This window comes from Triticum dicoccoides, chromosome 4B (genome assembly GCF_002162155.2).
Source record: "Triticum dicoccoides isolate Atlit2015 ecotype Zavitan chromosome 4B, WEW_v2.0, whole genome shotgun sequence".
In the NCBI taxonomy this organism is placed as follows: domain Eukaryota; kingdom Viridiplantae; phylum Streptophyta; class Magnoliopsida; order Poales; family Poaceae; genus Triticum; species Triticum dicoccoides.
The window spans coordinates 16,764,334-16,778,266 of NC_041387.1; the positions used below are offsets into that span (position 1 = coordinate 16,764,334).

At 46.4% G+C, this 13,933-nt stretch overlaps 1 protein-coding gene across 1 annotated transcript; it reads right to left on the bottom strand.

Moving 5' to 3' along the window:
* Nucleotides 1-7,013: 7,013 nt before the first annotated feature.
* LOC119294632 lies at nt 7,014-8,768 on the bottom strand. Its single transcript, XM_037572850.1, has 4 exons — nt 8,378-8,768; nt 8,086-8,275; nt 7,661-7,897; nt 7,014-7,469 (listed from the first exon to the last, which is right to left on the bottom strand). The coding sequence occupies exons 1-4, from the start codon at nt 8,686-8,688 to the stop codon at nt 7,215-7,217; spliced, it is 993 nt and encodes a 330-aa protein (XP_037428747.1). The 5' UTR covers nt 8,689-8,768; the 3' UTR covers nt 7,014-7,214.
* Nucleotides 8,769-13,933: the final 5,165 nt, after the last annotated feature.

Here is a 13,933-nt window from a genome sequence, read left to right on the forward strand (position 1 = left end):
GAAAACGGGAACAATTCTTGAAATTCTGAACAACATGAATAATTCCGAGAACAATTTCCTGAAAAAACGCAAACAATTTTTTGCATCTGAGAACAAATTTTAAAACATTTTTTTAATCCACAAACAAAATTTTGAAATTGCGAACATTTTCTGAAATACTCGAACATTTTCCAGAAACACGATTTTTTCTTGAATCTGTGAACATGTGTTTTTTTGGAGGGTTTAGCCATGCTTTATTCATCAAACACCACATGAAGTGGGATGCGGTTCGGATCATGGGGTTGGCCAAACCAGACATGGCGCCCCTGACCGAGATTAAGTACATATTTGGCTAAACTATGTGCTTCATAGTTGACAGCACGACTTTCAAAAATAAAAGAACAAGTAAAAGTTGAAGCTTGAAGTTGTATCTCCTTGATGATAGATCCGTAGTCTCCCCTGCCCCCTCTGTTGATGTCGCCGATGGCTTGTTTAGAATCAGAAGAAATGACAAATTGTTGAATGTTCAGGTCTGAAGCAAGTGCAAGCGCTTCTCTACATGCAATAACCTCCAAAGTAGCTGGATCGTGAAGACCATAGATTGACAGGGCCGAGCTCCCTAGATAGTTTTCATCGCTGTCCCGGCAGACTGCTACTGCCACTCCCCTTCTTCCTGCTCGAACTCCGGCGTCGACGTGTATTTTACAGTGACCAGGCGGTGGGGCTTTCGGCCTTCTTGTTGTAGGATTGAGGTGAGTAGGGTTGGCCCGAACCGCACTTCCTCCTTCTTCCCGGATCATCTCCAGCTCCTGAATGAATCGAACCACAAAAGAATGTATAGAATGGGGACTTTGAAAAATACCCTCATGGATGGCCTTTCTCCTAGCCGCCCAAATTGCCCATAGCGTGACTGAAAGCTTGACGAACAGCTCATGTGATAATGATTGCATATGTGTGAATAACCATTGTTTCGCATTAGGTTCGGAGTTGGATGCGATTTGCTGTCCAAGCTCTTCATCAACTAGTGCCCACGTACACCTCGACATGGTGCAATCAACCAGAGAATGCTTCCATGAATCTGGCGCCCCGCATATTCCACATGCACTGGAGTCCGACATGTGCCTGTGTGCTCTTACATCATTGGTAGGTATCGAGTGTTGTGATAATTGAGATCTGGCGCCCCGCATATCATCTGTGAACATGTGTGTATATGTTTTTTAAGACCAACATGCAAGTATAGGTCGAAGCGGAACACAGCCCATAGCCAGCAAAACGCCCTTTTTTTAGATTTTTCTACATGGGCTGAAGCACAGCTCAGCCAGCAACCTAGTAATGCCCACTGAACACAGCGGCCTTTTCTTTTTCTTCCAAAATTGTTCTCATTTTCAAAAATTCTGCACAAATTCAACACATGTTTTCATTTTTTTAAATTAAATTCTCAAAAATGTTTTTTCTTTAAAATACTTATGCTTTCCAAAAGTGTTCAAAATTTTAAAATATGTTCGTGTTTAAAAATATTCACAACAGTTACAAATATATGATTGCTACAGTAGCCCCCAGTTCGCTATATTACCATCTTGCTCGCTCGGTCCCGACTCGCGCAACAGTTCATGGATGATCCCGTCCATCAAGACCAAGCTCTCTGTGCGACAACCCTTTTATTTGACGCAAAGAGCGTCCAATAGTTGGTCCCCAATATGTGCAACCATGGTACCATAGCCAACTTGATCGGTAATATGCAAGTCTCAAGTTCCTATGTTTTTTTTCCCATTGCTTTGAAGTAGCTAACCATTGTGCCGAATGATAAGTTCCTATGTTAATTGCACGCGAGGATGGTGTCATGTACAAGAAATGCATTCCCCTTCCTCCCTCCTCCCGCGGCGCTCCCACAAGCGTATGAAGCTAACCCTAGCCGCTACCTTTGGAGCCCCCTCCGCTCTTCCTCCCCGTCGCTGCTGGCAGAGGATGCAGCCTGGTGAAGCCCGAACGGCGCCGCCAGGGGCGAGGAGTTCTCGTCCGCTCATGCGGGTGGCTCGACGCGGGCTTGGGTGCCGTGCTAGGTGATGGGCGCGGCAGCGTAGCGGTGTATCGGTGCTGGACGACGTTGTCGTCGTGGTGGCGGTGTGACGGGCAGCGATGCTGGGTGCCCGCTCGGGTCAATGATGACGACTTGCAGCGTACAACCCGGCCTGATCTGGCCTCATGCGGGGCGGGATATGGGCGACGTGGGTCACGGGCGGTTGCCCTTGCCGTGGCATATGACTGGTGAGGGTGGCGGCGTGACACTGGTGCTCGGCCTCTCCATCCTCGGCTCTTCGGCTAGAGCGGCGTCAGATCGGGTGGGGGTGCGTGGTGGGCACCGGTCTAGTCAGACTCGTCTAGATTTCACCCGTGTTTGTCGGGTGCGGTGCGGGGTGGTGGCAGTGGCCCTATGGATCCCGCGCGGATGTGGGCAGCGACGACGTGGTGGTGGTTTGGGTCGGTCCGCGATGGCGGTTGGGCGTTCTTTGGCGTCTGTCCGTTGTCGAGCGGCTCGTGTGGTTGTCTCCACTCCATTCCCAAGTTGTGCTTGTGCAGGATGTGCCGAAGGGATAGACTTTTCCAATCTCTATCCACTATTGAGGGGTGATCTATTGCCAAGGGGGCCACAATGTCATCCTTGCTTCCCGTCTAGTGGCGGTGTGCTGACGGGGAGCTCGCCTTTGCTACGGGCAAGGCGGGGTGGTGTATGCCAACTTCGGTCAGGCGTGGACGTGGGGTTGTTCAGGGGCGGGGAAGAAGGTGCCTTCCTGCTCATCCCTTCTTTCATCCTGGTTACGAGCCTAGGGCGGGGATGGAGTTGGTGCCATAGATGCTGAGACGACATCATTGGTGGTGGGGGCCATAGTGCTCAGGGGTGGAGCACACAGCTCTGGCGTTGTCTTGTGACCATGGCCACGTGGGCGGCGTGGTGGGCATGGTGTGACGTTCGATGGCGGTGGTGCGGTAGACCGTACCACAATTAGGGGATGACGAGTGCTAGCTAGGGTGAAAACTCGTTCTGACTTGCCAGGCCGGTGGCGGCAGAGTTCTGGCGTCATCCCTTTCTTGAAGGCGTCGTCATGGTTCCCATTGTTCGTCGTGGTGCTTCGGGGGAAACCTTGATCCTTGGATTGAGCGATGGCAGTGCTCCAGTATAGTTCCCTTGCTGAAAGCGTCATCTTGGAACCCATGGTTCGTCATGCATGGCTTCTTCTCATTGTGGTGGCTTGTCCACGGTTGAGGGTCTCGGCGACTCCATAGTGGTGCTTATTGTTCATCTTTTGTTGGTTTGGAGTTGTACGGGGTAGTGTTACTTTTTTCAGCGTTTTTGTATCCTGTCTTGGGTGTATACGTTGTATTGGATGGTTCAATGATGATCGCTTTATATATAAAGTGAGTGATGAAACCCTTTTTGGGTATGTACAAAAAATGCGCGTCGAACTATGGCAAATGGCATAGATCAATGTTCTTTGACGGCCGTCGCACACGAACATCCTTTTCCCGGTTTTGGGTGTCCATCATTATATAATGAAAAATAATAATATTGGAATAATATTTTGGTGCATCCTGTCCACCAAAAAGTACATGTACACCATATTTGGATCTTAAGCGTGCCATACATGAACCTTAGAGCATCTACAGCACCATATGATCCCTCAAACGCCTGCGGACGCACCAAACTAGATGATTTAGCTACTCCTCGTCGGATATGTCGATAATCTCCGTGCCCGGCTACGGCAACATGGGCGGCAGTTGCAGCTCCGCCTCCTCCTCCTTTATCTCCGCGCTGAGTTCGGCGAAGAGCGCATCGGACTCTCCTGCTCTTGCCCGAGAAACTGTCGGCTGGCCTCCACATAGACCTCATTTTCGATGGACTCCAGACTGGCTTGCTGCTCCGCCATCTCCGCGGCTTGGGCGATAGTGAACTCCGCCTCCGCCTCTGTCATGGTGAACCCCAGAGCAGGCTGCTCCGCCTCCTCCATCGGCTCCGGTAGCTACTCTCCCTCCTCCTCCTCTGGCTGCTGCTCCTCCTCCTCCGGCTCCGACGAGTCCGGAGGCAACCTGGCAGCGATGCGGGCGGCGTGCCCCGCCAGGATCTCCTCTGCGATGTGCCTCTGGTGCTCCAGCGTCATCATAGCATACGTCGTGATCTTGCGCCGGACCATGGCGATGCCGGAGAGCGGGGGAGAGGAGGCGGACGGGTTCGGGTGGCGGCGCAGAGAGGGAGGAGGTGGATGGGCTAAGGTTGGGGGACGTCGGCCGGCTTAAATAGCTGAATTTGGTCTCGGGCGGCAAGCCGGAGCGGCACCACGCGGCGTGAACGCCGTGGCGACAGAGGAGGCGTCCGTCGGACCGCTGGGTTTTCGGGCGATTCCACGTGAGACCCGATCGTCAGTCCTATGTGGCGGGCGCGCCCGGGCGCCTCCATATCCGCCCCATATTCGGGCTGGATATGAAGGGTACCGGTCAGCCCGGATGTTTGAGGCCCGTTTGAGGCGTCTCTCTAGGTCAGCTTTTCGTGACAGGTCAGCGACTGAGCGGGCCGTCCGGGTGTTTGAGGCCGGTTTGGGACGCCCGGTTGTAGATGCTCTTAGGTGAGAATACTCAACTAAGGCTGGGACACGACAAACTTGATCAGCTTGAGTATGCAACTTCCAAATTGCACGTGGTTGGTACTGACGAAGGTGCCATGTACAAGAAATGCTCGCCCCGATAGGCCAACTAAATCAGATTAAGTATGCAATTCCCAAGTCCCCATGACAACTGCGCTGCACGAGATTAGCAGTGAGGATGGCGTAGCTCATCACAATAAACTAGCTGAAAGTTTCTCTACACAGAGGTCAGATCAGATGTTCAAAATGCATTGTTTCCAGCTTGGAACGGATGGTCCAAATGCATCTTCTCGAGAGAAAAGATGCTTATGAAAGATGCAAGATTATTATATTGCAAACGCATGCAGGATCGATGCTTACATCTGGATGTGAGCTTGGTAGTATACGAGTATGCCAACCATATATCAATCATATGAGCCTAATTCTTGGTTTAATCTCCAACTTATTTTGCCTTTCTCCACTAATTGGTGTCACCCTAATTAGTGTGCAAGTCGCCGTCCCCACAGCATAACCCCGTAATTCAACGGTAGATCAGACTGACTCGTCATTGACTGAACCATGTCTAACAAGGTAGAGTAAATAGCATAAAACTACTACTTTACAGGTTAGGATTCCAAAAAACTATCGGTTTTTATTTTTTCTCAGATAACTACCAAATGGGTGGTCGGCTGTTTCAAAAAACCCCAAATGCATGTTGTTTAAACATTAAACCTATTTATGACAGATCGGGTCCACCCCTAAACGAACCGTTTGTTTGACCAGTTGTTTGACCGTTAACTGACATCTGGGGCCCACATGTCAGCCATGGAGCAAATAATCACAGAGATTTGTTAAAAAAGCCCCACCCGAACAGGTGAAGGACGAGGACCAGATCGAGAGGAAGAAGAACTGCTCCCTCCGCCGCCCGCCCGCCCGCCCGCCCGCCGCCGGCGATCACCGGGGCTCAACCCCGGCCATTCCTCTGACCCACCTCCTTCTCACCGAGCTCTCCGCACCCAGCGCCGGGCCAGCGGCCGCCTCGTGCTGCGCTCGGCCGCGCATGGACCTCGTCCCACAGGCGACTCCCGAAGATGCGTGCGGAGGAGAATAGGTCTGTCGGAGATGGCGGCCGCTCCAGGGCAGGCAGCGACTACTCCAGGCGTCGCCCCATGGTGGCGCGACAGCTACCGTAGGCAGACCGCCACGGCAGAAGGCGGTGACCGCGGGCGGAGTGCCATGCCTACACGGCGGAGACCCCATGCCACGCCACGGCGGTGCACCGGCGACCCCAGGCGGCGCGGCGAAGACCCCAGGCAGAGAGCCGTGGTAGCGCGACGGCAGCAACTCCATGGCCAGGACATGCCGGCCGGATTGCTCTGCCAGGGGTCCAAGGACCTGATTGCTTTTTAGAAAATATTATAGGGACCTGATTGCTTTCTCAAAATATTTGGAGGGGTTATTTTGTAAAAAATCTATGAAAGAGACACTGACATGTGGGCCCCACATGTCAGTTAACGGTCAAACACACGGTCAAAGAGACAGACCGTTTAGGTGCGGGCCCGACCTGTCATAAACAGGTTTAATTTTTAAACAACATGCATTTTGGGTTTTTTGAAACAGCCGACCACCCGTTTGGTAGTTATCTGAGAAAAATTAAAAACCGGTAGTTTTTTGGAATCCTAACCTGTAAAGTAGTAGTTTTATGCTATTTACTTAACAAGGTACGGTTCATCCATTCCGATGCATCGTTTCTCTGTGCTAGACCTATAGGAGTGAGTTGTGGAACTATTATCATCAAACTTGTAGCTTAGGTACTCGCCTTCACAATCTAATCATAGAAGTTTGATCTTCTTACCGAGTTGATTCTCAACCTCGTTATGAAACTCTTTAAACTTTTCAAAGGTTTCTGACCTCTGCCTCATCAATTAGACACATCCATATGTACTCAAGTCATTAGTACAATCACAAAGTACATGTAATCACTTCATGTTGCCGTGCACATGGATCAAGAACTACATTCTCTAACTGTGTGGAGTAACCTAGATAGTCATTGGGAGTTTGACATTTTATTTGAGATGTGGAGGCTCAAGTCATAAAAACCCGTCCATTGCCCATGAAGGCTAGGCTAAGATAGTTTGTTTCATTAGTTTAAAATCCCTTAATTAGATTATTAGGAAATTACGGTGTCGAAGTCGGCTTATGACCAAGTGGTTAGTTCGTGCCTAAGAATTTTGAGAGTTTGATTCTCTATCTTCTATGAACTACCATGATGTTACAATGCCCATATGATCGATGCATGCTTGATCAGAATATATTTCCATTTCATTATGTCTGACGGGCTCTCGCAAATATCAGGTACGTGCAGCCCGTAGCAGAACTTCACTATATTCATTAGCACATATATTGAACATCACACAGGGATAAGATTACATTCAACACTCTTATTAATAAGAACTTTATTTCACAGGCCACACTGAGCCGATACCGATAGCCAAAGGCGTAGAAGATAAAAATTAAAGCAAGTACATGAGATTAGGACAACATATGCCGCCCTTCTTATTGCTGGAACACTAGAAGCTGACGAGTAAAGCAGCAAGTTTTCTTAAGAAACACTTGCTTCTACTAATTTGGGGTTGGGCGCACATAAGCTCCAAGCTGATCAACAAATTGCCCAGACCGGCCGTAGAAGCCCACAATGCTGTGCTTGTCTGGCGCAGTGGTACGGAAAGGAGTAGTACCGTTGGATTGTTTTCCGAATGGTCCATATATCTTAACATTGGTGACAATGGAAAGTGATGTGACAACATTCGATCCTTGAAAGTTGCCGGTTGTGCCAAATATTTCCTTCACGGTCTCTGAAGGACCAAGCTGCACGATCTGTAAGGAAAGGAATGGCAAGTGATTATAACACTATATACTATTTGCGTTCGCTCGTAGTATTAGTGAGCACCACAAGGGAGTACATATGTGGTGTGAGATTGTGAACGTTATATATGTGATCCATGAATTGAGCTCACTATCCAAATGATGACTGAGTTGCATTGAAACGAAATCCAAAATTCACTCACCGGCTGCTTGACCCCGCCGCCACCACCAAATGGACCGACAGTCCGCCTTGCACCGCCTTGACCGATGTAGGTGAAGGCAATGGCATCAATAACTTCGTTACTCTGAATTGTGACACTTTCTAGACGCTGAGGTTGCTCTGCCTCTGTGATTTCAAATGGTATCCCTCCATTCCCGCCCCACGGCCCAAATGGTGTCCCTCCATTCCCACCCCACGGCCCAACCTTTGTAAGGGTGTTCTGCACATGCACGTATATATACATAAATATATGTGTGTGTTAGAGCTAATTAGAAGTAGAATGATGTACTCACATTTTGCATGTGTCCGAACCATGACAAAAATTCAAATTTGCTAGCTAAGCTGGAGTACAATTAACATATATAATAGATTAAGGAAGAACACGATCGAGGGAAAAATGAATCTCACCGGCTTTGGGAAGTTGAAGCACACAACATGGAAACGAAGCTCTCTGATGTTTCCGCCTGCCAATTCCTTGATTTTCTTGTAGGTGACCACACCTTGTGCAAAAGCGAACTCGCCAGTCCCACCCGTGACTACCCATTCACCTTCGTCAGAAACCAAATGCCCTTGCACACTGAGGGAGGACCCCTTAAACCTAAAACACAAGTTTGTAAGCATCACACACGCAAAAAAAGAAATAAGTATGGCAACATAAGTTCAAAGGGAACATTTTCTGAAAAATGCATGCATGACGAACCTCTCATCGGTGAACACTGTGTTGAACGACATAAACCAGGCTCCGCTGCTCTTGCCGGACCCTTGATGCAGGCCTTGTGCACGCGCAACAACCTTTGCCGTGGTGTCGGGACCATCGCGGATGTCCCAGTCAGTAGCAACGGTGACACCGAACCCCTGGGGAAGCTTTGGGTTCACTGTAATGAGCTGGTTAGCACCATTTGTTGCTTCGAGCTGCTGATGCACGAACAGGTGGAAGAGATGTTCCTGGTACTGGACCGGTGCGCTAACCGGAGCGGTGGTTTGGTAATATGAGGGGTTTGCCTTGGCCATGTTGATCGAGATTCGAGAGTGAGGAAAGCTAGCTTGTTGTCTAGGGTTCTTGTGTGGGTTGGCTGTGGAATGAGATGGAGTGAAGGGAGGTAATTTATAGGCATGTTAGACACCACCAGGTCATATGAGCGCCTATGCCCCCTCTGTCCGGAATTAACCGTAGATACACTCATTTCAGCGACGGTTAATTCCGGAGGGAGCTTGTACTTTGTAATTTTGAGTTCTGAAAGTGAACCCATCAGGCAACTGCATGCTGCCAAACTTAATTTATGTGATCTTGTTGCTTCGGATCAGGATCACGAGCTTGATAAACATATCCAAGTAGCCACGTCATTGCTTCAGATCTAGATGTACATCCACATTATGGTGACATTCGCTAAATTAAGAACTGACATTGGTTTAAGCGTCCCCACATATTGTGGATCTCCATACCATTTTGGGTGTACAAAACACCCTGCGATTGTATACAATTCTGCAGTCGCAGTAGTGACAGATACTAGCCATGCATCGTGATCACATGCATATCAAGTATATTTTGATGTAGAAAATGACAAATAAAAATTCGAAATTTTTGAATAAACTATGTGTGACGAATTATAGGAAAGAGATATATGGAAAAAACATTGCTTCTAAAATCTAATTGAGTATGTACTGTCTAAGCTCTATAGTAAAAATCACAGTTTACCATTAAGTGCAGCACCAATTAGACGTTCCTCTCAATATTACACTTTCAAGTTTCAAGTGTTGTTAACTTATGCATTAGACATTTCCTGATCTTATTGCTTCTTGGCAGTGTATGTGAATATTTTGTGGCGTATGCAATGCGCTTCTGTTGAATTAGTTCTTTGACATAGCCGTGTTCTTTATTAGAAATGTAGTTTCAGCTGTCGCCGATTAATGCCCTACCAATTTTTTTGCGAGGAATTAAGCTAACTTTTTTTTTGCGAGCCCTACTGATATTACTGGAGGCAGTGAGAGACGGTAGAGGGAAAATGGTGCCCGAAGGGATCTCGATGACGAAGTAGATCTAATCTAGGCAGAGATAGGCAACGTGGATGTTGCATCGAGTCAAAAACCACGTGACGCCATAACCCAATGTGTGCACCATGTCGGCCGCCTCGGGAGTACTACTGTACTCGTCTGGGTGGGTGAAAGTGAAACTCACGCACACGTACAGTGAATCACGTGCACGCATTGGGGGCATGCATGACGTGTCCTGCACGCCTACATATATATGGATGATGGTCACGTGCATGCTTTGCGTTACCTGGCGGATTAAACCACTACTTCGGTGGATTAGAGCACAACTTTCGAGTTTTTAATCCGACTAGTAAGCATGCACGTGTAATACACGTATAACCATAGGTAATAATTTTCTTATTTATCCTGGTTGGGAGGCAATAAAAGAATATTGTTTTCAAGAACAAGGTTTCACCAAATAATGACAGAGAAGATATTTTAGGTAAGATTTACTAACCTCTATTCTAATGCACAGACAAGCATCTAATCATTGTAATTGGCTCATCCAATAATCTAGTTTCTAGTTAAAATGTTGGTTTTTTCTCCACTCTTGGCAATCTTGGCCAAGGAGGTGGAGTACTCATGTATCAACAGACATGGATGGATTATCTACCCTTCCACAAACAAGTCATAATCATCCATGCATTGGATAAAATTATTTTCCCGTGAAAAAAATACAAGTATGATATTTCATTTTGTCGCAAAAGGTACAATATTTCATTTACAAAATTTTCAAGTATATTAGTACTACATCACTAACAAGTGTAATATTTTATTCAATAAATTCTCAATAATATCCATATTACACCGTAAAAACAAGTATTTCTGTATTCCATCTTACTATAGAGTACACTCGTATTACATCACAAAACAAGCATATATAGAATCATACAATACAACCCAATATATCGCTCGAGGAAATAGAGCTTGACTTCTCGAGGAAATAGAGCTTGACTTCTTCTAGTTGAGGTTCCATGTAGTCACCAGAGTATAAATAGCTTGAGGTCTAATAGTTCAGGTTCCCTTTAGCCGATGAAGTCTTCGATACCTGTACATAACAATGTCCACATGATCAAGTTTGCTGAAACAAAATATCTCTGCACACAACAATTGGTAGTGTGATAAAATCTTCAAGTAAACTTTAGAGGGCCATATAAGCAATGGAGTGTATCTTGGTAATCCTTTGGGATCAAAAGTACTAACTGCAACATGATAGTTTAAATAGACTTTCATCAGTCTATCTACTCTATTCTGCCCTCTTCTAAAGTAGCATAGCTCTTTCATATAAATACTGGGAGAGGACCACAAGTTGGAGGTAACACGTATGCTTCTTATCATCGATCTCTCTATATGGGACTTGCAGTTCATGTTCAGGCTCAAGCCAACCAGGTCTAATCTACAATAGAAGTGCAGAAAGTTACTGCTACAGACCCTGTGGATGCTGAGGCTCATGCCATCTTGTTGGCAAACACATGGATGCCATATCTCATCACATAATGTTATGTTATTCAAGCAATTAACTCAAGTATGAATCCACACAAATGACAACTGAGACCCACTATCAGTCTCATTCGCCAGAAGGGACGGGCAAACGGTGCTATCTTTGAAGATGTTTTTATAAATCAAAACCAGATGAGTACCAACGGCATGTTGCCCCTTACTGGTCTTATTCACACATATCAGCACTCAAAATTATGCATTTCAATGTCATCAAGCTGATCACAATATTTGCTTCCCATTTACAGTATTATCTTGTTTTTGCGAGATATTTACAGTATTATCTAAGATCGCTCAAAGACACCATCATGTATTTTTCCAATAGTTCTCATCTAGAGGGCAGAACTGTACTTTGTTGGAAAACACTAAGCACTATTACCTTGTTGATAAAGTAAACACCTGTAATTGTTGACATATTTACAAGTTTGTATATGAAGCTTGAAACAAATTTGATGTTGTCGTGACACTATGGCACTGATTATGAGATGCTTTTCTACAGAACCTATTTTGTTAACACCCTCTAATTTCCGCCATGCTTGCTCTTACCACAGAGATCGAATTGCTAGAAAACAGTTTAGCACTATGCAAGGAAAGAAGGGGTTAAACATATCGTCCTCGTATCGTGATGCATTTGTCTTCTGGGCTACATTTACATAGTGCTAACAAGGTTTCTCATAGCCGAGCACACCATAATGTTCAGTCATGATAGAGCAGCCTTAGATATACACAATGATGGAAATGGGCCTGGCTCGATTAAATTGTTGACCAAAGCCAAATTGAAGTGAGGAAGGTAATTTAACATTATATGGGAATGCTACCTAAAATTTTGTAAAAAAGCATACATGTGTACATGTAGATGCAACAATTGCTTGGATGCAGACTTTAGCATTAGCCTTCTAGTGAGTACACATGGGCGTATACTTGCACCTCCGTTAGTTTCTAAAAAAAACATAACTCTCCGTTACAAAGGTTCATTAAACAAAAACAAATGCCGCTTACTGAGTAGAGTCTGCCAGCCATTAAACTCCAACTGCTTGTTGGTACCATGTGGCTAGTCCTCAAATGCTATCGTGCTCCTAATGTGTCGCACCTTCAACTCTGCAGACCAAACAATATCAATAGTTCAACATATTTACAAATGAGATTAGAAGAGCTCCCATCTGTTACCTTTTCTTGGCCACTGGTTAGTACCGAATGCCGTGGCTCGCGGATCATGAACATTCCCATGACAAGTAAGCATCTAGCAACAACAAAGGTGCACATGAAGTCTGAACTCTGGCTTGTTCTTTACCCATCGTGTAATCTACTTCCAATGCACATGTTCTTTCCATCTCCAATTAAGTGCCCTTGGTAAAATTCTATTTGGTCCTACAACTCAATTAGCCTGCCGAACAAAAAAAATTGTATTTAATAACTGTTGCTTATATAGTACTCATGCTAGTTTATTTGTTGGGACACAACATTTAGCAATGACAAGAGTATTCAATACCAAAATATACCTGCCAATTCATCACAGAAAATTTAAATATCACTGTACAGGACATGGCAAAATTGAAGGGAGACGCAAGGTTACTTCAAAACGGATAGTTTAGAGATGCGCAACAGTCTATACCAGTCACGCTACATCATAAGCTACAAGAAAGATAACAAGTGGGGAGTAGAAGACATACCCTTCCTTCTACTAAATCATGCATGCCAATGTTGACACAGTACATCCAATGGCCTGTGCAGAGTTGAGGCACAGCGTATGATTTTCATTCCAGTCCCATGGGTTAGGAACTCTTTTCTTATTTATTGTTCTCTCATCAATGGTTCCAGGTATAGCTACATTGATCAACCTATTGACAAACGATCCAGCAATGAATTAACATCAACAAGGGCTAGCAGACAATTTATGTGCATAGAGTAAATGAGCAGGACTGTGTAGCTATCTAGAAAGCCATCTCATGGTCTGAAAATGACACCATCCCTAATAAGCTGATTGCCGGATGGGTCAATTGGCAAGTTCTTCTTCAAGAATGGGTTTTCACCTAGATAAGTGTTAACCTGCGCCACATAAGAAGAATTCCCCACCTGGTTGAGATTGTGCAGCAGCGTAGTATGGTGGATTTGAGGACCGATGGTGAATTCCTGCTGCCACCAGCGGCCAGCCCCGCCACCGATGCCGTGGAGCTCACCCTTGCTTGCAGATTCACAAATATCGATCAGACAGGAGCGCATTTGTTCATCTCTTGAACCACAAATACACAAACACATTGGGTTATGGGTCTCTGGGGTCAAAACATGATTATGACAAACTGATGGATAAATAGCACGAACTGAAGATAATCTGGACACAAATTTGTTACTTATCCATCTTCTCTCAAATGTGAAAAAAAACCGAATGGATCTGCTGTACCAGTGACAGGAATGGTGGCACAACAAATTGGGGGATGACCTGTGAAACTAAGGATGGGTGAGGTGCGTTCAATCTTGAGACGGATATGACAGTAGGTGGGTTTGTTCGTCGGCCGCCCATAACAGTACGCAATGAGACAGTGAGAGGTCGATGAAGACGGCGGCATGGCGATGCAAAAGCCGGCACAGATCGGTGAGGGGCCGGCGTGGACGATTCGTCGCGTCGCGAGCACCCTTGCCCGCGCCAGGCGGCGGCTCGGGCGCGATGGACGGGCTTGGCGGCGGCTCCCGCGGCGAAGGGGCTCCCGCGGCGGCTCGGGCGCGACGGACG

Excerpts from the sequence above, each read along its gene's own strand:
- LOC119294632 (XM_037572850.1), bottom strand. The coding sequence starts at position 8,688 with ATGGCCAAGGCAAACCCCTCATATTACCAAACCACCGCTCCGGTTAGC. Across the intron at positions 7,898-8,085 it reads GCTTCAACTTCCCAAAGCCG|AACACCCTTACAAAGGTTGG; the intron begins GTGAGATTCATT and ends GTGCATGTGCAG. Across the intron at positions 7,470-7,660 it reads GCGGCGGGGTCAAGCAGCCG|ATCGTGCAGCTTGGTCCTTC; the intron begins GTGAGTGAATTT and ends CTTTCCTTACAG.